The 25222-nt window shown below is 44.9% G+C and overlaps 2 protein-coding genes across 16 annotated transcripts; one reads left to right on the forward strand and one right to left on the reverse strand.

Moving 5' to 3' along the window:
• Nucleotides 1-1514: 1514 nt before the first annotated feature.
• LOC110185721 (uncharacterized) lies at nucleotides 1515-8010 on the reverse strand. 4 transcript variants are annotated; one of them, XM_020954701.2, is made up of 7 exons: nucleotides 7055-8010; nucleotides 4169-4232; nucleotides 3995-4108; nucleotides 2661-3933; nucleotides 2511-2605; nucleotides 2353-2437; nucleotides 1515-2293 (listed from the first exon to the last, which is right to left on the reverse strand). In XM_020954701.2, the coding sequence occupies exons 1-6, from the start codon at nucleotides 7241-7243 to the stop codon at nucleotides 2361-2363; spliced, it is 1812 nt and encodes a 603-aa protein (XP_020810360.2). In that variant the 5' UTR covers nucleotides 7244-8010; the 3' UTR covers nucleotides 1515-2293; nucleotides 2353-2360. The 4 variants fall into 4 exon arrangements, with proteins under 4 accessions (XP_020810360.2, XP_020810359.2, XP_020810361.2 ...); XM_020954700.2 differs by having other exon boundaries at nucleotides 1515-2290; nucleotides 7055-8000; XM_020954702.2 differs by having other exon boundaries at nucleotides 1515-2290; nucleotides 2360-2437; nucleotides 7055-7996.
• Nucleotides 8011-9208: 1198 nt separating this feature from the next.
• Nucleotides 9209-23471, forward strand: LUBEL (Linear Ubiquitin E3 ligase). 12 transcript variants are annotated; one of them, XM_086832277.1, is made up of 19 exons: nucleotides 9209-9426; nucleotides 9485-9641; nucleotides 11817-11879; nucleotides 12050-12178; nucleotides 12237-12438; nucleotides 12524-12660; nucleotides 12723-12851; nucleotides 13088-13435; nucleotides 14288-14410; nucleotides 14477-14753; nucleotides 14808-16058; nucleotides 16302-16465; nucleotides 16523-16783; nucleotides 16847-17405; nucleotides 17492-21282; nucleotides 21355-21621; nucleotides 21679-22508; nucleotides 22576-22744; nucleotides 23139-23471. In XM_086832277.1, the coding sequence occupies exons 4-19, from the start codon at nucleotides 12125-12127 to the stop codon at nucleotides 23172-23174; spliced, it is 8598 nt and encodes a 2865-aa protein (XP_086688403.1). In that variant the 5' UTR covers nucleotides 9209-9426; nucleotides 9485-9641; nucleotides 11817-11879; nucleotides 12050-12124; the 3' UTR covers nucleotides 23175-23471. The 12 variants fall into 12 exon arrangements, with proteins under 12 accessions (XP_086688403.1, XP_086688398.1, XP_086688401.1 ...); XM_086832272.1 differs by having other exon boundaries at nucleotides 9218-9426; nucleotides 14129-14410; XM_020954450.2 differs by lacking the exon at nucleotides 9485-9641 and having other exon boundaries at nucleotides 9250-9426; nucleotides 11741-11879; nucleotides 14129-14410.
• Nucleotides 23472-25222: the final 1751 nt, after the last annotated feature.

A 25222-nucleotide genomic window follows, 5' to 3' on the forward strand; every position in this document is an offset into this window, starting at 1 on the left:
TTATGAAAATCGGACGGCTATATCATATAGCTCCCATAGGAACGATCGAGAAATTAATTCAATTAATAAGTATAACATTTTCAGTTTTCAACAGATTTTCATCAAATTTGAGATATAGCCGTTTCATAGTATTCTACAATTTTGTGTAAAATTTTATGAAAATCGGATTACTATATCATATAGCTCCCATAGGAACGATCGAGAAATTAATACAATTAAATTTATAACTTTTTTAGTTATCAGCTGATTTTCAATTTTCAAATTTGAGGTATAGCCATTTTATATAAGTCTTAAATTTTGTGGAAAATTTCATAAAAATCGGACGACTATATCATATAGGTGCCATACAAACGATCGTTTGATGTAGAGGAAAAATGCAAATCTGTGAATGTAAAACTGCAAATATAATATGTATAGGTGAATGAAATGAAAGCAGGTATTACTTCATTGTTTTTTAACACAAATATATATAATTTATATTGTATGGATTCCTATTCATAGAAGTTCTATCTGCAAGGGTATATAAACTTCGGCGTGCCGAAGTTAGCTTCCTTTCTTGTTTTTAATTGAATTCATTTTCCGATCATTCCCATGGCAGCTATATGATATAGTAGTCCGGTTTTTTTATAACTTTACACAACATTGTAGATTAAAATAAAATGGCTATATCTCATATTTGATGAAAATCTGGCGAAAACTGAAGAAGTTATAATCTTTAATTTTATTAATTTCTTTTATTTCTTATAAAATGGCTATGTATCAAAGTTGATGAAAATCTGTTGAAAACTGAAAATGTTATACTTTTTAATTGAATTAATTTCTCGATCGTTCCTATGGGAGCTATATGATATAGTCGTCCAATTTTCATAAAATTTTACACAAAATTTTAGAGTAATATGAAATGGCTATATCTTAAATTTGATCAAATTCTGTTGAAAACTAAAAATGTTATAATTTTTTTTTTTAATTTTCCAATCATTCCCATGGCAGCTATATGTTATAGTCGTCCGATACGGCCCGTTCCGACATATATACGAGTGAGAGTATATAGAAGACTAACTGCAAAGTTTCATTCAGATAGCTTCAAAACTGAGAGACTAGTTTGCGTAGAAACGGACAGACGGAAGAAGGACAGACGGACATGGCTAGATCGACTCGGCTGTTGATCCTGATCAAGAATATATATACTTTATGTGGTCGGAGGTGCCTCCTTCACTGCGTTGCAAACTTCTGACTGAAATTATAATACCCTGCAAGGGTATAAAAAAGATTATGCCTTGGTGTTGAGCACTGATCTACATTAAAGCATACTTTTGATTGTTTTTCTTTTCGTGGGCATAGCAAAGTTCACATCCAAATTGAATATAAGTATATGCAGTATGATAAAAGGTCGTTAATCCCTCAAGTACCCGTCACTAGTCACTATTAAAGTCCTACAAAAGAACCTGAAGAGCATCGATAGAACTCAGGTGAGATATTTTTCTAGCCCATTTAATACTCATAACACATAATTATTAAGTGACAAATTTATTTATTAATTAAGATGTATTAAACCATAGCGAAATATTATATTTTACATTACAAACATATGATATATTGCATTTTATTGATTTTTATTCGTAACAACTTGAAACTGCGATATTTTAGCTACTTGCATTGCATAATTTTGGTACTCATAGGTATTTAGGTCTATATAAAGTAATCACAAAATATTATTATCACAATTTATAGATACATGTACATGTCAGTTTTTGCTTAGACGCCTCCAATTTTCTCAGTGAAGAAAATGGTTCTCTTGTAGCGAGCTTTGCTCCGAGATCTTAAAGACTCTTCTTTGAAATTATAAAGCGAATAAACCAATGGAGATATGTTTTCTGTATAATTTTGTTTTCAATTAAATTTTTTTTTTAAATGGTTTCCCAATTCTAAATACTAATGGTCTTTTGAATTCCCCTACAAGATAAAAATTAATACAACTAATAGATACAGTTGAACTAGTCTTCTTAAATGATTTGGAATCAATTGCAACCAATAGATCAATTTCACAAAGTTCTAGTGTTTCGCAATTTGAATCAAAGCCGGCTACAAGAATACCAACCAACTTCGTAACTATCTTTACTGTTACAACAACATGAGTAAAAACTTCAGAGTTCAGATAAAACTTCATTGATCTGCTAATTTAAGTTTAGATTAGCTTGGAATTTGTCGGCTGACTTAAGACATAAGTTTAGGTTTATTTGAGACGAAGATTGAAACACGGTTTTGTTAGGTACTTTCACAATTGTTACTGCTGCTGTCGAAGTGGTAAATAAATGATTAATGAAATAAATGTTATAAGAAATCGGAGCTTACGGATCACCTCAGGCGTGTCGGGCTCCCCAAAGTTGCGTCTCGTGATACATTCGATAGATATTGTCTCTGATTAATTTGGCTTTGTCTGAGATCATTGAGGAATTACAAAAATTAATTAGTTAATTTCTAGCAGCCATCAGTGAGTAGTCAATCCTTACCTTTGGATAGGTTAAGAGCCACCACGTTCTTCTTCAGGAAATCGAGGCACAGTTCCTGAGAAGTCCCAAGAGAGTGCATGTTACACGTCAAGGCACTGAAAGATATCAAAATAAACCAAATATTCCATTCAGGAAGAGTTGCTTTCTTACCCAAGTTGCCGAAATGCAATGTCCTCTGGCTCCCTGATCGATTGGGGTTGACCCACGCTGGCCTTGCTCTGCTTCCGGCTAGCCTGAACGGAACCCGCACTTGCCGGCTGTATGGCCTGGTGCGAAGAGCTTGATGAAGAGTCACCGCCACCTGGCTTTCGCGGTGACTTTAAAGGAGGAGCCGCCTCCACTGCTCCGGCTGCCGCTTGTCGTTGCTGCTGTTTCTGCTGCCGGCGTTGCTGGCGCCTCAGCTGACTCCGTCCACGGTGCTCCCGCTCCGCCTGAAGAGCGTCGTGGAAGATGGCGTTCCAGAAGCGCGGCTGTTGCCAGATGGGCTGCTGGCGCAGGGAGGTGAACAGGTACTCTCGGTAAGGGTCACATCCTGGTACCTCCACCTCGTGGTAGAAGAGAAAGCAGAGGTTCATGAGCACAGCCGCCGGAGCATAGTCCTCACACTCGCTGCACTCGAACAGAGCCAGGGCGAAATACTGAGCCAGTCCGCCGAAGGTGACCGAGTCGAGCCGCTTGGACTTGTGCCGCTGCTCGGTTAGGAAGCGCGTAAACCACAGCCGGCCAATCTCTAGCCTGAGCAACACCCCGAACTCCGACTTCAGCTCCAGATCGACGGCTCCCGGCGATCCGCCAAAGATCATGGCGGTGAAGTGTTTCATAAACTCCTTGACAGGCTCCTCTCCTGCTCGGCAGTCCAGGCTGATGGATGAGGCCCACGATGGTACCGAGTTCTGCGACTCAGAGCGGATGAAGTGCCGCCAGTCGGTGGACTCCATACTTGGACTGGCCAGCAGTTGGTCCGGCTCATCCCTGAGGCTGGTCAGCGTGCTACTATTGGAGGTGCGACTACGGGGTGGCAGTCGCATAGAGTTACTCCCGCCAGCCCACTGTTGACGCCCTCCTGAAGCTGCTCCTCCTGCTCCCATCCCTTCCGTAGGAGGCTGTACGTCAATGTGTGGCGGCGGGGCCTCGACAAGCTCCCCAATCCTCTGCATGTCCTTCTGCATATCCATCTCACTGCGCCGGGCTCCAGCTATGGCTCTGGCCCGCTCATATCCTCCAGAGTGGCGCGACTCTATAGAATCGGAGCGCGTGGTGCTGCTCACGTCGTGGGAGCGAACTGCCAGGTTCTCGGGCAAGGACATGGAGCTGCTATCGTCACTACTGCTGCCGCCAGAACTGCTGGAGGAGGAGCTCGAGCGCTGTGGGCCACCCAACTTGGTGGCCGCATGCCTGCCCCGTGACGGTTCCAGACGGGGACCTAAAAGGTATCAGTTTCATTAGTTTAAATTCTTTGGGGACATGTGCTTTTAAAGACTTACGCGGCGCTAAATTTGGCTGCCGATACCGTCCGGAGATGATCTCTTCGTGTGCTCGTCGAGCCTTCACCCGCCGTCCTTCGAAGTCAATCTTGGTGTAGTCAATACTCTCGTCAACTGCAAGGGGAATCAGTTGCATTAACCTACTTCTATAGCTGCGATATCAGGAATACTTACACTTGGGCACATCTTCATCGTCATCACAGTAGTCCGAGTCGCTGCTGCTGCTGCTCAGCGTCAGCTGCAAGCACAAGAAGATGATATTATAATTTATAAGGAACTTGACCTTCTGTTTGTCAATAAATCCCATGCCTGTAAGTCTCTAAGGATAATCTCATTGATAGCTGTCGATTGTTGGCAGTTTTCACTCATTTCGCCTGGCGTCTATGTAATTAATTTCCATCAAGGACGAGGCTGCGGCGCCCAGAGCAAGATAAAGTCAAGTACAAAGGAAGCAGTGGAGAATGCGCCACCCAATTTCAATTCCAGCCCCGAGCACAACGCAGATTGGGGCCTCAAAGTGAAGGTCAAACGAGTGCAGCGCCAAAGCGGAAATGGCAAGAACAAACAGCCCAACAAAAGCTATCAAATTGTCAGTCGCTTTGCAACATAGACCCAGACCCGACACGACCCACACACATAGATCTCCCAGCCCAGCCCAGCCCAGTCCAGCCTAGAGTCACCCCCAATCACCTCTTGGCGCGTTCATTACCAAGGCTAACCCAGCTCGGTTCTAGAGGTGTGCGTGAGTCGTGCCAAAGTTTGTGATAAAAACGATATTTTTAGAGACTATGAGCATGGGAATGTAAATAAAATATTTTAATCAAAAGAAGATACTGATACTGAAAGATACTGATCATCCTGATCCTGTGACCATTAAGCTTCACGATGAGTTTGGTATCAAAAATCTTCGCTTGCCTACATTTCATTTCAAAAATCTCTCCGCAATTCAATTCAAATTATATGAATTGAAATATTTATAATAAACTAGCTGTACCCTGCCACGTTTCTCTGTGGCATATTGTGGTTAAGAGGGCACTTCTGAATACATCAATGTTCCGGCAAAATCATCTTCCTGGCATAAGGTGAAGAAGGCAGTCAGAGTTGTCGCTGGCGGATTCAGGACTCTTTCTTGCACATTTCTTTCTGTGAAATAGATACGTTGACCATTCTCCAAATGGACTGCCAAGTGAACTAAAGCTGGATAGCGTTCATGAATGGGGAACGAACAAATTCTCCATGCAACCTCGTTGCTGCTTATGTATCTTCCAGCCTGGTATTGAGATATTTCATCGACAACTCGTACTGCATTGCTGTCACCATTTTCTGCCTGAACACCAAAAACTGCCATATCGCTGCCTTTATTCACGTACTTGCAGATATATTTAATCGATTTCACGGAATTGCAATATTCTACGTTGATGTGCGCTTTGTATGATTTTGACAATAGTGGTGAACCACCCAACGATTGTCTACCTCAATATCACCAATTCTCATGTTTAAAGTTGCCGAAGTCCCTCCATCTTCAGTTGACCGTCTCCTATACAGAGGATATCCATCTTCCCCTGTTACGGTGTTGGCTGTAAATGCTCGAGGATATCGCTTGAAACACTTCCCGTCTACCATGCTTGGTGAACTTCGGTTGAGGGTACCACATGGGCCATGGATCATGTTCTTGATGACAACTGCATGCAAATCTGTATCAACCTCTGCCCGTGGAATCTCAGCGCATATCACATTGTCAATTTCGTCTGGAGTAATTTTATCATACAGCCAAATCAGTATGTGCGCATGCGGCAATCCTCTCTTCTGCCATTCTACTGAATACATCCAGCACCGCACAGATCCAAAAACTCCATGTTTCACAATGAAATCCATCAGTGACTTGAGCTTTTGTCTAAAAACACGGGCTGTGATGTCATGCCTATCCCTATATGATTGTCCAGGAAATAACAGCTGTACTATCTCGTCCCAAGCTGGATTGCATGTGAAGGTGATAAATAAATCTGGTCGGTCGTAGCAACGAACATATCCTATGGCATCTTGAGCATATTCATGCATGTGGCGTGGACTACCTATGTATGAGGATGGCAAAATCGTGAGCTTTCCAACGTTGGTTGTATTACGGTCATTCATCACAGCATCCCGCAAATGGATATATTCCTCGGACCGAAGTTTCTTCTGATTCAATCGGAGGAACAGCAAACGTTGTTTCAATTTTTGCATACATATCGACAATGTACTGATGAAACAACTGACGACATTTCAATATATGATTGCAATCGGTCCTCCGAACCATTAACCTGTATGAGTAAAAGTTCATCGCGCAGCCGCGTCTCTCGGATGGAGGCCCGTTCTTCGTCAGTCATATTCGTAATCTTACGTCTTTTTGCTTCTGTATTGCGAATACGACGACCCAATCTCGACTTCTTTGGTGGCATGACTTCGTTTCTTACTGAACCTGAACAAAAAATAAAATTTGTATCTCCAATTTCTTCTTTCAATATGTTTTTAATGTTTGACAGGAAATGCTTTGATTTGCTTGTAGAGGGCGCAGTAGTAGGGGCACGGGAAACGCTAAAAAAATAGATATATTCGCAACCGCAGATAAGCTATCAACATCAAAAGTAGTCAATAACCGAGCTGGAACCTCAACGCATGTTCTCTAAAAATTTGGGCATAAACGGTTCAGAACTTTTCAAGTTTCTTCTTTCAATATGGTTTGAATGTTTGACAGGAAATGTTTTGATTCAGCTAGCTGCCTGTAGATGGTGCAGCAGTAGGGGCACTTGGAATCGCAAAAAAAATAGATATATTCGCCACCGCAGATAAGCTATCAACATCAAAAGTAGTCAATAACCGAGCTGGAACCTCAACGCATGTTGTGCCAAAATTTGGGCTTAAACGGTTCAGAACTTTTCGAGTCTATGAAGGATGTAGACACGAACAGAGCATTTTTATATATATAGATTATAGATATTTTTTGTTTAATTTAATTTTATTATTATCAACCATAAAAATTAACTGTTCGTGAGTCACGATGTCTGCTCCAATTTCTCTTACCTTATTTGATATGCCGTTGAGCAGCTCATTGCTATTGCCCAGCACAGTGAGGAACTTGGACTTGAGGGCCCCGATGCTGGGTGTCCGCTCCATGAATAGCTTGATCTTGGACCGCTCCCCGGCAAAGCCAGCCGGCGGTGTGCCCGGCACCGCTCCTGGAGCGGCTGCCTGCGGCTTGGCGTCCACCATGGCAGTGCTGCTACTTTCCCCCCTGTGATGCCTAAGTGATTTATCTGTATCTTTGTATCTGTTTCTTTGAACTGCCTGCAATTTTGAGTGGCTTCAGTTGGCGGTTAATAAGTGTGCAACGGCTGATGCTTCAGCTGCGGATTCTGGTATCGATTTTTCATACGTTTGCATGACATGCACATTCGGTGAAGGTGAACTTCGCACTCAGCAGCAGCAGCCGCAGCAGCAGCATTTTTGGCGCATTTCAGGGACACCACCTTGAGCCTTATTCTTAGTAACCTTCTGAACGCACAGTTTTTGCTTAAATATTCGATGGATTTTATTTGGTTGAGGTTAATTAGTCAACCGTAAATTTATGCAATTTTCTTGTACTCGAAATTTATTTTCTGCAACACTTAGCCTTGGGCTAAGGATATACTGCAGTTCAACTTGCCAGGATACTTTAGGATCCGTGATTCATGAGCCGTTTAATTAGTATTACGCAAAGTGAGGCCCGGAAAATTGGTAAAACATAAAGGCACTTCTTTAGCGTTTAGTATTTTGCATCTACTTGTCGAGGACCCAAGGGGCTTACTACTTTTTCGGCACACACACACACACTGGAGTCACGCACACGCCCCTTTTGTACACGCAATATTGTGGATGCGGGGCTGGCGGTAAGTGATTTCCCTTCGGCTTTCCACACGCGTCCATTGCCCGAAAGGAACGTTGCACGAGTGCAGCCGGAAAATGCTAGCCGACATGGCCTGAACTTCCACTTAATATTTGCTGGGGCTTTTCCGAGCAGCTGTTATCGATTGTGCCGTAATTTACATGGCGCCGTGTAGTTTTCCCCCACGGAAAGCTGCACATCCGCCATCTTTTCTACACGAGAAGCTCTCCAATAAAAGCTTGCCGGTGGCAGCGGGAGAGAGCCGGCATCTCGAATTGTTTACGCCCAGCTGGCGAACAGCTGATCCAGCCGAAGCCACCTCTCGGCTTGCGTCAATGGGGCGGCATCAGCTGCGGAGGTAACAGTACCACCCAGCCAAGGTCAAAGGGTGGGCCGTGTGCGGTACTCGGAAAATGATGGCCTGGGGCCTGCGGCCACAGATGTGCGTGTCTGCAATTATCGAACTTTGACTCTGTCGCAGCCAATTTATTATGCATTGTATTTATTTATAGACCAAGCCAGCGGCTCCCAAACGGACCCCTCGCGAACCCACCGCAGGCGGTCCTTAATTCCATAATTCCCATCATAACGAACCCATCTCGAACTCATCTCAGTCCAAATGGCAATTTGATTTGCACCTCAGTACAGGCAGCAGGTGGCATGTGCCGATATTTTTATCGTTATTTGCCATTTGTCTGAACTGGGAGTTATGGATGCCGTTTTTTATTGCCTGAGTATGATACTAGCAAGCAGGAGATCCCCATGGCCATTGTTTAGTATAAATCATTATAAAAGCAGGGGTCTGCCACCAATGAAACTTCAGGGTTTCCTTAGAGACTGGACTGCATGAATCATCAATTAAGAATCGAACTGACATAATTATATATATTGTACTTTCGGGAGTTTTACAATGCCTGTAGGTTACTCTAGATTTGTGAAGTATACAAAGTTTATAACACAATTTTCATTCAAGAAAACCAGTCAAAAAGCAGGAAATCTTTTCAGCACAGCATTTAGTGATAAATTATGCACATCTCGCCAAAATGTTTAACAACAAAACAAAGACGCGGGAGGAGAATTTTCGAAAAAAAATTGATGTTATTCACAAGCGCGACAGCGTCTCGAAGCCAAAATGTTCTATGCGGCTCGGAAACGATGTATTTATAAAATAACGCGAAAATACTGAAAATAGATAAGAGAAGACACGCGGCGGTGACTGAAGAAAATGGAGGGGAAAAGCCAGACAAAATGAGAAATAGAGAATTGAGATCTGCGTTGACTTCTTCCTACTCGAGCGACGACCGGGGACCGACGATTGCAGTAAAAATGCTGTTTAGCATCCGATTGAGATTTCAGTTTGCTGGGAGACGATCGCCGAACGAGACCGCAGCAGAACTTTCATGTCGCCCTCTGGTTAGACATTAGGAAAAATATATATCTCTATATATATAGATATATGTATATTCATGTGCTACCAGCTGGCAGTGGCAGTTTTGAGTGCGGCGCGACGCGTCAAGTGAAATCGAATTATGTAAGTGACCTCTGTGTTCGGTGAACCCTTTTTCCGGCTCAATCCCATCTACCCACAGAGTTCAATGGCAAATGGGAACGCTGCAGGCAATTAAATCGATTTAAGTGAAAAACTGTGCTAAATATAAAGTGGCTAAATTTAAACACAGAAAGTGCTCCATGGGAAAGTTCAAGGCATTGCGCACAGTTTCAGCAATCAATAAAAACGCAATCAAAGTATACAAACAAATGCAAATTTTTGATATTTTTTCGAATGTTAATTCGACGAGTTTCAATAATGAAAAATGGTGCATAAAATAAACGCAAATATAGGCAAGCCAAATAAATGTTTAAAAATAGTTCCCAACGTTCTCCCATAAAAATAAAAACTTTTCTCTGGCAATGTGTGAGTGCGTGTGTGATCCGTTCGCTTCGGTGGCTGCCTCCCAGGGCAGCTGTCGCCTGAAGACGCCGGGCGATGGCGAAGGCGAAGGCGGATTCGGATTCGGATGAGGTGGGATAGGCTGGGACGGGCCCATCCCCATGCTCGTCCGACCACTGCAGGCGGTTTTCATAAATATTTGCTGTGCAGTGCGACACATTTTCACCGAACATACTTGCTATGGATAAGCAGCGGAAGGTTTCTAAAATAGTGCGCGAGGCAATGGGAGTGCAGCCCGAAGTGAACACGTTGCGTATACGCAATGTGCGCGAGTAAAACAAAAATAAGACTTGCTTTCGAACTGTGTTGAGTAAGGCCTCTCCGCTACACACTTGTGTGTAACATTTTTATAGAGCGCCATGCACATAATTAGTGCATAAAAGATTTAAGTATTGTCTGGACGGAATTTTTAAAGCATTTTTATGTTCTGGGTATTTGTAGAATATAGGTCATTTTGGTATTTTCGTGAGTTTCGTGCTTATATCTTGATTTCAATAGTCAGTTCAAATAAGTCTTATTGATTTCTTGACTCTGTTTTATAAATTGTTAATGTATAGTGAATTTTTATATGCCCATCTAAGATGAAATGAATTTCATATAAGGCAGAATATATTAATATAAAAAACTATTTTGAGTCATATACAAACATATACAAAAATGTAAATTTAAACCTGAACGTCGGAAGTCGAATACTAATGTTATAACAATAAAACACGGCTACAGTTATTCGAGTTACAAAAAAAGGAATGTAATATTGCTGAGATAAATGTTGACCAACATTTTTCAGTATCCATTTTTCTTCGGTCTTTAAAAGACCATGTATAAAAATGATTAAAAGTATCGGTGCAACTATTTCTATAACAGCAAAAAGATTGGGTGATTCTGTCAGACTCGTTCAGAGATATGTATATACTATCATATATAAAATAAACTAATAACAGACGTTGTCGGACAGACTGAGCTGTTACTGCAGGAAGTACAACTAATAACCATTTTTTTAATACCCTTGCAGAGTATTATAATTTTAGTCAGAAGCCGGTAAAGCAGTAAAGGAGTTATTTTCCACCCTATAAACCACATATATTATTGATTAGAATTAACAGCCGAGTTGATCTAGCTATGTCCGACAAAAATTTAATATTTTCAAAAATGTCAAAATTTCATGGGGTTACATCGTTAAAATTGTTAAAATTTTACAACAAATTAATATTTTAAATTATAAAACAAAGTATGCAGATATATTATCCTAATAAAAACTAGCATAGAAAAGCTTTCCGAATTAAAATTACTCAAGTTTATGTCCTAGCTAAGAGTTTTTTAAATTTTAAACTTTCCAAAAAAATGTGATATACAATTTTTAGATTAGTTATGATCGATATAGCTTTATATGATTATATGTACTTCTTCTTTTTCCATACCTTTTCTTTACAATAATTCCTCCTTCTCCTACTAGGGAAATTTAACATTAAACGGTTATTACTTTTACGTATAACCACCTGCGTCAATTTTAGCTTAGATATAAACGAAAAATTCTCTCAATTCTCTCTCATATATTTTATCTTTTATTTCATTTGCTTACATTTTCTCGATTCAATTATTATTATTTCTTTATCCGCCTCGCTTATATTTGCAAAAAATTTACAACACAAAATATTAAAATAGAATTCGTTTCTCTTCAATTTGAATAATTTGCGAATAGTTCTCTGTTCAGTCTCTTTCTGATTTCATTCTCTTCCCAATTTTCTCTGGCATTATTCCCCCGGTTGCGCAGCCACTTAGCCACGTTGACAGCCAAGTGAATCACTAAACAGCGTTTTCCTCTTTCGCATTTTCATAAATAAACAAGCCCGCCGATTGTATGCCAAAAAATATTTTGTATTTATTCTATGCACAGAGAGATATGTAGTTTAGCCTAAATTTAGCGGGTTTATTCGCGATCTAACTCTGGCTGCGTTTGGTTTTGTGAACAGCTTCCCCGAAATTGCATTTGGCGAGCACCTTCCTTCTGGGACTTCCTTGCCTCCGAAATTTGGGTGAGCAGGCTAAAAATATTCATATTTATGCATCGCATTTTTTTGACAGCTTAATTGCATTTGAAGTTGTTTGAATCATAAAGAAAAAAAATTCAGAAATGGGACAAAGCTTTATTATTTTTGATTGTATGATGATGATTGTATATTATATTATTTCCTGTCCAAATTAGATCAATTAAGAAACCAATCAAGCAAAGCGAGATATCAACGAGCCGGCAGCTTCCCGAGGAGCAAGACGACAGAAGATGACGACACCACATTTGCTCAACAGGAATGTCCGAACTATGCCCTCCTGGGTGGTAAGTGCCAGGAAGCATCCTTTCCTTCAGATATCGCATCAATTGTCCTTCTCCATAGACCGAGGCAAATGACCGCATTGGACCTAAGCCACCACCCACTCCTCCCAATGGAGTGGGTGGCGGCTTGCCCAAGGCCCCCGCCCTGCCGCCTAAGGCGAAGAGCACCCCTGAACCAGACTACGAGGTCATAGAGTTCTCCAATCAGCAGCAGTACTCCAACGAACCCCTGAAGACCACAGTGATCCGGACTAAGACGCCAGGTGAATATAAGATTTAGATTGGGATTAAATATATACAAATTTACCTTCCCAATTTATCTTGCTTCAATTCAAATTCCATCCTCAGACAACAAACTGAAGTGCACATTGTGCGGTTCCCAGAATCCCTGGGTGACTTGCTCCGAGTGCGCCGGCCAGATCTTTTGTGCCTCCTGCGATGACATGTTCCACAAGCATCCCAAGCGCAAGCAACACATGCGAAAGGTGGGATCATTTTATCCTGACATTGGAAGTAATCCGGAACTAACTCTATTCATTCATTGCAGGCCGTGGAGCAAGGCACACCACCCATTCCCCCGAAGATTTCAGCTGGTGGTGGGGCACCGCCTCCGGTGGCGCCACCGCGTCGCAGCAAACGCGGCCTGCTGACACCCTTCTTGGGCCGCAAGGATCAGGTACGCCACTGCACGATCTCCTAGACCCGTAAGCCAGGCTACTCGTAGTACCAAGTTTGTAATCATCAATTTGAATGCTTTAATAAAACCGTCCTTAAAACCACAACTCACGCCCCAAAGTCGAACCGAAAAACCGAACATTTTAATTTGAATTTGAATTCGCATACTTTTTTGTCGAAAGAGAAACAGAAAAAGAAAAAGAAACCGAAATGGCTCCCAACCCAACTCTTTTCCAGATGCTGCCGCCGCCCTCACCGACGCCCTCCCACAAGTCGCTTGGCGGCTGGAGAGGATCGCTCGGTGGCGGGGCCACCACGCCCCCCGTGCCAGTCACTTCCGCATCCTCATCGTCCTCGGCCCAGATGAACAACAGACCGCTCCCAGAGCCACCGCGCAGCGAGGGTGGTGGTTCCTCCAGATCAGGAACGCCCAAGTCCGTGTTCGACACCATCCAGAGGCCGCCTTCGGTGCAGCTCGAGAAGATTAAGAGTAAGGCCAGTGCCACACTGGATCGCATGGCCATCCTGCAGCAAAGATACCGCCAACAGAAGGCCCGACAGGATCTCAGTGCCAACAGCGAACAGGTAAGTGGTTATTGTTCCCCATAAATCAACCCGTTCATTGTTCAGTCTATCATTATTTTATTGTCACTGCACAGCATAAAAACAAGAAGTATATAATAAGGATTTGATTTAACTTAAATTATACTATTTTAATTAAATTGAATTATGAAAAAACCAGAGTTGGTATGTTTTATAGACATATTTTAAGATGTCTTGAAGTCCTTGTTAAACGAAACTGTTAGCTCATTTTATCCTTGTTTCTCCCAAAGTTCTATATTGGAAACCGTAATTAGTATACTTTCCGTATATATTTCCATAGGATTTTATCAATGAATTAGTATATACTATATATTTAGGAATTTCAGCTTTAAATAAATATTAAAATTCTAAAGAATATTAAAAGTTTTAGAATATTAAACTTGGGGGAATTAATACAAACCGTTAAGAATATATTCTATAAAGTCAAGAAGCACCAATATTTCACTTTGATTCTACATATATACAAACTATTAACATATATATTAAATTCTTCTATCAAATATAGAATTATTATTAAGGAAACAAGGACTTCCAGACCCATTTAAATTTTAACTTTAATCCAAGTTTATGCTGTGTATTCTGTATCGTCTCTGTTTCGTATCGTCTCGTCTCGTCACATCTCGTTCTCCCTCTCCTCTCTTTCTCTGTTTCTCGTTGGCCATTCCCCCACCGCAGCATCTGAATGGAGCCGGGTTCGAGCACTGGTCAAACATTTCACCATCGCCCTCGCATTTTCGTTCCGGCAGCATGTCATCTGGTTTGAACTCATCCCATTTCGATCTCTCGGATGACTCACACAACTTTCACAATTCCCTGCTGCTCCAACAACGACAGGCAGCCGGCGCCCAGCGGCGACAGATGAGCACCTCGGTGTTCAACCTGAACACACCCCAGCGTCGTCCTTTGGCGGAGGCACAGAATGGAAGTGCCTGGCTGGCCAATCAGCGCATTCAACAGGTGAGTTGATAGCCTCCGCAAGGAAGAATCAGATATGTACGAAGTCGTATTACTCCTCCTCTGCAGGCCCAATCTTTGGCACAGCTCAATTGCGCCGGCTGTCAGCAGAGCCAGCAGCATCCTGGCTGGCCGCAGCATCCGCATCACCATGCCCAGCACCAGCATCCCGACGAATGGACCCAGTTCGGATCCCAGCAGCAGTTTAACAACTCTAATCTGTCCCTTAATCTGGGACCTGGTTACTTGCCACAGCAGCATCATCCCCACTACCCGCCGCCAGTGTTCATGACCCAGCGCGGCATGATGTATCCTGGGGCGCCCAGCTATCCTATGATGCATCCAGGTAAGCTCGTCTACCCATAAGTGTTCTACTATCTAAAACAATTCTCCCTCTCAGGTGTCATGGGAATGCCTCCATCCGCAGCCTCTAGAGCCGCCTCCCGATCTCGTTACGCCGCCTCGCCCACGCCCAGCCGGAAGTCCATGTCCCTGAGACGCAAGCGCAGTAGCTACGTGGATGACGAACTGACAGACGATGAAGATTCTGACCAAGACGATCGGAGATCACTTGTCTCGAACCGCTCGGGAATGACCAGTGCCTCGCGCTCCCAGGCGCATCAGCACCACCAACACCATCAGACCCGACAGCGTCGTCTGTCCAGTGCCTCGCAGCTAATCGCCAACGATGAGCTGGATGGAGAGTCGAGAGGGCATGGATCCAGGCAGCACAAGGGGCGGGATCGGCGTGGATCGGTGGCCAAGTCCGTTCAGAGTGAGTGGTTGCCGGAAAGGCGGGACTCCCAGGGCAGCAATGGAGGGACCCTCACCAGAAGCAAACCTCCAGCCACGGACTCAGCCCGCACCAGTCGCATTTACTCCGACTTGGAATCGGAGGGCTCCGGTGCCAGGGCCCTGGTTCAGGCCAAGATTCAGCAGAAGCTTCAGGAAGCGGATCAGCACAAATCCACGAGAAAGGTTGAGCAGAAGCGCAAGCCCGAGATGAAGGACGAGAACACGCAGGCAGCGGCGGTGGTGCCAAAGGTCGCGGTGCCAGTGGCTCTGGCGCAACAGGAGAGTGGCTCGGAATACGAGGAAGTGGTGGAAGAGGTCACCGCTTCGGAAAGTGAGCCCGAAGCCGAGGCAGCTCCAGATGCAACCAAACCCGAGGATGTCATCCTCGAGACCGAAGAACTGGGTCCACCGCCCTCAACTCCTGATCATGAATGGGAGTGCGAGTTCTGCACTTTTGTAAATGAGCCCAATATCAAGATATGCTCCATATGCTGCAAGACGCCCAGCAAGCCACCGGTGCAGCCCAACAAGTCCAAAAAAGTGGAGGAGGAGAAGACACAAGTTCAAGCTAAAACCGTACAGTCAAGCAAGGCCAAAGTGGCAACCAAGCCGGAGGTCACCGTTGTGCGAAAGTCTTCTTTGAAGGGCCAGAGACCCGTTCAAAAGGCCAGCACTGGAACAACCACAGCCACGCCTAAAGCACCCCAGGCCACAGCCACTCGCTCCAATGGACCATCAACTGTCGCCTCCAAGAACTCATCGAGTATTCCCGTCAAGACAATCACGAAGCCCACTCTTAAGACCTCATCAGAAAACGAATCTGATAACTCTATGGCCAAGGGCTTTTTGCACAAAGGTAGGATACAAAAAAGAATATCATTTTTCGAAGGCACCAAGGCCTAGACACAACCAAACAATCAAGACTAAACCTAGTTAGTACACTAATAAAGCCATCAACTGTAAGCCCTACAATTAACGCATTTATGGAAACGAAATACAGAACAAAACCACAACCCAAGCCGTTCTTCGTTTGTTTGATTTGAAACTATCGGTGACCCCACTTCCTTTAAAGCTAATGCTCTCATCCGTACCGTTCCAGAGTCCGTTGAAAACATTTGGAATACGCTGGATGAGAGCATTCAGGCGGAGGCGGAGAAGGTGCTCAAGCAGGCCCAGAAAGTATCCACGGGCTGTGGCGGGACACCGCCCCGAGAAATAGCAGAAATGGGAACCTCGCCGCCACCTCAGAGCATTTCCACACAAGTAAATACTGGATAGATCGAAATTCTGACATCGGTTTAATCCAACAATTACTTCCAGACCTACGACGCCCTGCCATTCAGCTCGAAGCCGGATGAGATTCCAGCCGTTGTCCCAGATCGCTTCAAGACCCCACCCGAGTCCAGTAAAATGGAGAGACGTCCCCATTATCGTAGCAACTCACAGCTGGCACAGGAGAACGACCGATATCGCAGTGCCAATGATTTGAGATACCACGATGGCTACGGTTTGGATCCGTATAGTGCTGGACTGGTCACCAGGAGACCAAATTTCATTAACGAGCTTCGAATGATACAGCATGTAAGTTTGGATTCGCTTCAGAACTGAGTCACTTAACCTCATACCATTCCTAATATTTTCCAGCAAGCAACCTCGCCATTCGACCTGCCCCACGAGACGTTCGGGATGAAGCACGAACCCGCCCGAGATCCGGAAACCGAGATGCACATCATACTGAAGGAACTGGAGCTGTACAAGTTCACGGTCGAGGAGCTGGAGGCTGCACTGAAGTACTGCTCCCCAGATACACATCCCATTCAATGGCTGCGTGAGAACTGGCTCAAACTAGTCCAGACCGTCCAGAGTCTGTCCACCAAGTATGGTCAGGAGAGGGGTGAGAACACCATCGGAACCGTGTCCCAGAATGAGGCACGCGAGGCGCTCCGCAGCTCTGGCGGCAATGTGTGGCAAGCAGTGGCTGACTGCATTCAGCAGCGACAACAGAAGTACCGAAAGCTGGCATCCAAGGGGAACTTTCTGCGGGATGACATCGTCAACGCGCTGACGGCGCACCAAGGTAATGTGGAGCAGGCGCTGCTGGAGCTGAATCGCACGCAACTCAAACCATTTCTTATGCGCATTTGGGGCTCGCCGAATGGCGTTGAGAATGAAAGTGGTGCGGCCACCACAGACACCAAGTCGGGTTAGTTTGTAGACTCCTCAGATCACTCAATCGCAATGCCATAATGTCCCATTTTTCTCTCTCTCCGCGTTCATTCGCCCGCACAGATATCCATGATTTTTTGAACACACACGCCCTGGACTGCCTGCAGCCGCCATTGGCCGGCGAAAGTCCCAGTCCTGCCCAAGCCAATCCCTTTGACACGCCCCTCAATGACGACAGTCCCGCCAAGTCCACCTATGCCACTCCAAGTCCCTACCAATTGGAGGATAGCACCCTGAAGAATCTGGAGATTCTCATTGGCAACATGGAGCAGAACCAGGCCAAGCAGAACCAGGAAGTACTGCGATCCATCGAGAGCATGCTGGAGACCTTCAAGGGCAAGCCGGAGTTGGAGTACGAAACGGATCCGGAAGTGATGAGGATTCTGACGAAGAGCCCCATCAGCACGCTGAAGCCATCTGGGCAAGAGGAGGATAGGTCCACCGAGGACGTTAAGAACTTTGTTTGGCAGCATATTCAGGACATTGTGCCTAATCTGGTGCAACAGGTCGAACAAGAGCTTATGGAAAGGACAGAGCCTGTGACCGAAGAAGTGAAGACTGAGCCCAGCTTGGCTGAGCCCGAACCAATGCCCAAGGCCGAACCAGAGCCAGAGCCACCTGCGGTTGATCCTGAGGTCTACATTATGGAAGAGGTTATCAAGCCCAACCTAAGGGAAGCTACCATACGTGAAGAGGTACCAACTAGTTTTATTTACGCCACGGAAATAGCCAACTTTAAATTGGAGTTCGATCGTGGTACCGAGAGGTGGCACGAGACGGAATGGGAATTGGATGATCTAGAAGATGCCGAACGCATAGTCTTCAAAAGCTACATGGCACCGAAAGAGGCCACGTCAGAAAAAGCAGATGTAAAATTAGAGACACCTGTGCCTTCACAAGAAACAACACAACAACCAGAATCCTCTTCGAAGCCAGATGAGACTGAAAGAATAGAGCCTGCAAAGGTTGAAATGGCTTTGGCGGAGTCCCAAGCTGCAAGTAAACCAGTGAATGAAACAATTAAAAAACCAACAAAAGAAACTGAAAAAGAACCAACAAAAGAAAATAATTTTGAAATGCACTCAAATGTAGCAGACTCTCAAGTTGAACTTGATGACAAGCCCAGCACAAGCCGAGATGCTAACAGGAGAAATAAGCGATCGCAACAATCGAAGAAAATACGATCCAGAGAATCAAGTCAAAAACCTATTAACCGAGTGAGGTTACCAAAAGATGCTGACCCAAAACAAAACGAAAACAAAGAAATACAAAAGGAAAGCATTTCAAAGGAGGAAGTAATTTCTGTTGTTAAAGAGTCATCTAATGTTCAGCCAAATGAAGATACAATCGATGAAATCTTAATTTCTACCCAACAAGCAACATCCGACAAAATCAAATCTGAATCTGAAGTCAATATAAATGCAGGTGAACAGAACAATATTTCTCATACATTAGATGTTGGAGAAACCGAGAATGTTATAGCAAAAGAACAGACACAGATCACTCTAGAAGTTGCTGAAGTAGTGCCTCCAACACCAATTAAAGATACTCAAGAACCTAAGGCAGATGACGACATTAAGGCGGTAAATGAAACCGAAGAACATTCAATGACAGAATTGGTTCCTTCTCCCAACCAATTAGTAGTCGCTGAAGATAAATCTGAAAGTGTTTCAGCAAGTGAAATTCAAGTTGAAGATATTCCTGTTCCCATTCTCCCCACAGATGAGCAAGAATCTTCGCCTATAACCGCAAATAATGAGGTAGTGCCTAGCACCACATTAATAAATACCGATCACAAACGCAGCCCAAAACGGTTCTCAAAGATTCCAGTGAGAACCCTTAGCAGCAGTAGTCTTCGCAGTGAGAGCAGAGCCGGCAATCGAACACCTCCAGCAACTGATGAGCCGGAAAAAGAGGATACAGTAACCAATAAACTAGAAAATGAGCAGCCTGCAACCGATGAACAAGAAAAAGAGAAGACAGCCGCCGAAGGTGAAGAAGTCGTAGACCAATCTTTAGAAAAATCATTAGCTGACCAGAAAGAAGCATCCTCAGTAAATGAGGAGGAGAAGGTTTCTGTAGCCACCGAAGAGGAAGTTGCACAGCCGGCAGCCCAACAAATAAACGAAGAGAAGGAGGAAGTTCCTATCCCTGGCATAACAGCGATTGCTGTTAGTCCCGCTGACTCTGACGAAGTTTTTGAAGATGCTACCGAGTTTAGTGGCAGCGATGGAACCAGACCCCACGATGAAACCGCATCCGATACTGAACTATATAGCCTGGACAGCGATGAGCCCCGAGTGGAGACCAAGTCCCCGGAGAGCGAAGTAATTCTTGTGCTGGATGAGGAGTCTTTGCTGGAATCCTCAATAGCTAAATCCAGCAGCAACGCAAGTCTTGGCTCGCAGTCAAGTCAATCCGAAACATCCAAGGTTGTCCTCAAGGAATTTGTTCCCTCCGGTGATCCCGCCAAACAGAACCTAAGCGAACTGGTCGAAGACACCCAGCGGCTGATCAAACAAATGCGCGATGAGATCAGTATGGATGAGTTCGAGTCCACCGACGAAGATGAATACTCCGACGAGTACTCAGACGAATACGACAATGGAGAGGAGGAGGAGTGGTATGACAGCGAGGGCGAAGAGGAAGGCGACTATGAGGGCGAAGATGGCAATACTTACAACGAAAATGCATCCTTCATTGAGGAGGCATCCACCGGTGACGAGGGCACCGAAATCGAGGACATCATGGAGGAGGACGAAGACCAGGCGGATGAAGAGGAGTTAGAGCTCACACAACCCGCACCAGTCCATGAAACAGTCACCTCACCTGCTCTATCAGTCACGCCCACAAACCCTGAAGCTGATTCGGCCCCAGAGACTGAGGTTGTTTCCTCCGCAGGAAAGAGTGTGGCGATAGAATCGCAGTCCCCTCAAGTCCAGTTGCCAGAGCCTACAGTTCAAGAAGTTGTGGAAGTAGAGGCTCTGCCAATAGAGCCTCCTCCCATCATAGCAGATTCGGAGAGTCGACCCCCAGAAGTACCAACGGAAATAGTCTTGGATATCCCTCCGGAGATTGAATCTCCCAATGAAGTTGATTCAGAGCCTGTTGTGGAACCCATCGCCCTGCCCATAACACCCTCACCACCCATTGTCGACTCCGAGTCGCGACCTGTGGAGCCACCCGTCGAGACAGTGCTGGAAGAACCCAAAAAGGTAACCACGCCCGTGAAAGCCAAGACAGTTAACAAACCAACAGCCACACCTGATGGATCTGTCAAAGCCACCAAGACTCCCGCCACATTAAGCACACCCAAGACAACAAAGTCCACAGTCAGTAAGATACCCAAGCCCACAAATGAACCCACCAACAGTACGAGTGGCACACCCCCGAACAAGAAGGTTCCACTGCGCTCCAAGTCCTTCTCTGCGCCTATGGGAATTTCGTCCGTGAAACGAATCCAGCAGGAGTACCTACAGAAGCAGAGCTCGACGAGTGCGGCCAGTCGAGTCCCCTTGAAGAGCACTCCAACGACCAAAAAATCCATCAGCGATGCCATCACCAGATTCAACTCGAACACCGCCGCTTTGGGGGATGGACCCAGCACCAGCGGAGCTGCTGCAGCCGCTGCAGCGGCGCTATTGAAACCCCGTTCCCAGCCCCGGATACCAAAGAAGAAGTACCACGAGACCTGCTTCTCCGACGACGATTACGAGACCTCGGCCACGGAGGAGGAGCAGGAGGACCTGTCCCTGGCCGAGCCACTCAGAGCAGAACTGCTAAAGCGTAAGCTGAGTATGCCCGTCTTCCGGGCGTATCCTAGTGTCCAAGAGCCGGTTATCGAGGACCCAGCGGTGTGTACAAGCCGGAGATTTAACTATACATCATCTTAAGACATTTTATTTCTTGTATAATCTTCTCTTCAGGTGCTGGCCCGCAAATACGTGGAGCAGGAGCTGGTGACAAATATTGCTGAGGCTCAGATAGCCGCCACCTTGGTGAACATGAAGTTCCAAGAGGACGTGGCCTTGTGGGCAGCCAGGGAGTGTTCCGATCTGGACCAGGCTATTGCCATGCTACAGCAGGAGTGCGAGCTGTGCATGAGCTCCTACCCGATGAACCAGATCGTGTCCATGCTAAAGTGTACCCACAAGTGCTGCAAACAGTGCGCAAAGGGCTACTTTACCGTGCAGGTGAGGACGATCCAAGTGGACTTTTATAATATATATTATATTACCTTTTCGCCCCAGATTACCGATCGCAGTATCAACGACTGCAGCTGTCCCTTCTGCAAGCTGCCAGAGCTGAGTAACGAGGCTCAACACGAAGATGAGCACTTGGAGTACTTCTCCAACCTGGACATCTTCCTCAAAAGTATACTCGATGTCGATGTGCACGAGCTCTTCCAGCGCAAGCTGCGTGACCGCACTCTGCTGCAGGATCCCAACTTCAAGTGGTGCATCCAGTGCTCCTCGGGTTTCTTTGCTCGACCCAAGCAGAAGCGTCTCATCTGTCCCGACTGCGGTTCGGTGACCTGTGCCCAGTGCCGCAAGCCGTGGGAGCGGCAGCACGAGGGTAGCAGCTGTGAGGCCTATCTGGAGTGGAAGCGTGAGAACGATCCCGAGCTGCAGGCCCAGGGTGTCCAAGAGCACTTGGCCCAGAACGGCATCGATTGCCCCAAGTGCAAGTTCCGCTACTCACTGGCCAGAGGAGGCTGCATGCATTTCACCTGTACCCAGTGCAAGTTTGAGTTCTGCTACGGCTGTGCTCGACCCTTCATGATGGGGGCCAAGTGCACGGTGTCCGCGTACTGTGCCAAACTTGGCCTACATGCCCATCATCCTCGTAACTGCCTGTTCTATCTGCGCGACAAGATCCCCCTGCAGCTTCAGTTCCTGCTCAAGGAGCAAAAGGTACAGTTCGACACGGAGCCACTGCAGATAAAGGACGAGTCCAGCAGCTCGTCACAGGCTAGAGCTCTGGCCCGCTGCCCCATTCCCCTGCAGAAGGAGACGCCACAGGGACTGGTGGACACTGTGTGCAACACCGAGGTGCCCGACAAGCATGCCGGCATGTGTCGGTGAGTATTGGTCAATGAGTAATGAATAATGATTAAATTAATTATATTATTCTCTATATCATTCCAGCACCCACTACGTTGAGTATTTGGCCAGCAAGGTGGCTAAGGCTGGCATCGATCCCCTGCCCATTTTCGATCTGACAGACTGCGTCCAAGAGCTGCGAAGGCGTGGCATCGCCCTGCCGGAACGCGGACCCTGGGACACCGACGAGATCTACAAGAACATGTGCTCCGAGGTATGTTCTGGCTAGCGTCCATTTACGGATATATTGATTTCCCTTCTATGTTATTTGCTTGCCCCGATTCGTATTCCGCTTTTCATTGTCTTTAAACGGACGCGGAAAACGAACTTCCTGCGGCCGGGGATTTGTTTTGACCGAGTGACTCAGTCGCCGCCCCCGTCGATTGATGGCGGTGGAACAACAAAACCAAATACAGAAAATACAATCGTTTAGCCGCTAACTAAATTTGGACGCCGAAGCGTCTGACGTATTTCACACGCGTCTTAATTGATATTCGTTTTATTATTATTTAATTGTAAACAATTCGGACGGTCGAGTCGGAAATGTTTATTAAACGTACCCACCACCCATCTCTCAATCTCAATTTCAATTTCGATCTTACTTATAGGTAATCAAACAGCATATTCCACTGAAATCGGCATGAATAGCAGAAATCGCCGGAGTAGAAGGTGATATCGTGGAAGCGGTTGACGTCGAATGCTGCTGCAATTCTTCACAAATTTTTAATGATTAATGGCAGCACTTTTATAGACATTTTTGTACACACACACAACTGGATTAGACAGCTCCTTAGGCATTAGGCACACACATCACCTGCAACACCTACTCATCTAACCAGCCAGCCAGCTTTGTTTAGTTACTAAGCGATTGGGGAAAAACAGAACCAAGATCCACACGTGGAAGTGCATCAAATAAATCGAATATTTCCGAATCCAGTGCAGCTGATTCTCTTTATTATTTATTCTATCTTTTTATTTAGCGTCAGAAATACGTTTTCCAGATGGGGCTCCTGAGAAAAGATGTGCAGAAATGTGTTTATCCCCTTTTTCCTATTGGCAGTGTCCTCTGTAAAAAATCATTTAGCATACTTTTGAGCTGTCGATGGCTGAGTGACATGCTGCAAGGCGATTGGCTGTATCGAAAGTCGTAATTCGCCCAAAGAAATATATAGCTCCGCTTGACCGTTTGCGATATTGCCAAAAAGGCAAATGCGACCCATAAATTATGTCCCGCGACAACAAGAAAAATCGGGCAGCCATGCCCAGTACAGTAAGTGGGGGAAATTCGGAAAATCGTCGGGACACAAAGTTACTCGTGGAAAACGTGGAGACGGCGGAGACGAGCGGTGCTGTCAGAGGCATCGTAAAAACCTATTTTCGTGGCGATTGAAACGAATTTATGCGCGCGGCACAACATGTTTTGATACTCGGACACTTTTACACCAATAACAACTAATTAAATGCGATAAATTGTATATTTATTGATCCATAAACGATAGCCTCGTCCTAGACGCTGGCCAACTGCAGCTCGATGCCCAGGCGCTCGTCAGGATTCGATGCGCGTGGCATGGAAATATGCAGATCACATGGCCAAAACCAAGCTATTTATGACCATCCATCCAGCTAAAATTATTTTTATTTATTTATCTTTTTATACATTTTTTTTATACATTTTTCTGTTTCACGTGGACAGCGATCGAATATTTCAAACATAGCTGAGCGAATATATTCGTAAATCAGTCGAAATGATCAACGTTTTCTTAGTTTTGCCAATTTATTGTATAATTAAGAAGAATAAAGATAATGAGATTGTTTGTCATTTGAATAAACCGAATGTTTTCTTAACCTTTTTATTTGTATTTTTAAAAGAAATAGTAAATAAATTTAATGGTTGAAAAACAGTAAAAACCTAAAGCTAAGGAATTATTCTGTGACACTTTTAATCATAATTATTTTTATACTATATAATCCTCAATTTTCTAAGCGGAATCTTATTAATGTTGTTTAATTTTATCATCTTCAGGTATATTTAAAAAACTTTCGCATTCTTTGTCTAGCCAATATTATAACACGCCCTGTGATTGGCCATAAAAACTCATTTAAGTGCCTGGCATGCGCCCCATTAAAAGTCTTCAATTTCGAATGTTTTACAAAACAAAGTCAAGGTGAAACGACATTGACCCTATACGGGAGAGGTAATTACAGGTTAACCAAAGGCATTAATCAATCATATTCCAGGCATCGATCCGATCGGATTGGCCTTTGATTCATGGGGCCCGGTGTATTATTTAATTTAATGGCATTGGCCAGCCAAAGAGAACGCGTAATGCAAACAATGTGTCCGCCCACCCACCAGCCTCACCTTTGTTGAATTAACCTTAGCGCTTGTTTATTAGAGAGACGGAATCACCCGCAGGGGCGTCACATCCTGTCCAGCACGGCAAAACAACGACGGGATGGGCTGCTTTCCGGCGGACACCGGGGAAAGAACCCTGACCGCTGGCATTCAATGTCGAGTCAAGACCAGAAATCTGAGTGACCTTCGGAGTAATCAGCAAAACATTAATGTTAGTTCCAGCAGATTATAAACAAGAACAAATAATTAGCATTTAAATAATAAATACGTGTTGCTTCTCCAGAAATGTTATTCCCCCAATTGTTTGGCACGTCTTTTGTGTGTGGATTATGAAGC

This window comes from Drosophila serrata, unplaced genomic scaffold (assembly GCF_035046125.1).
Source record: "Drosophila serrata isolate PLE 108 unplaced genomic scaffold, ASM3504612v1 contig_245, whole genome shotgun sequence".
NCBI classification, from domain to species: domain Eukaryota; kingdom Metazoa; phylum Arthropoda; class Insecta; order Diptera; family Drosophilidae; genus Drosophila; species Drosophila serrata.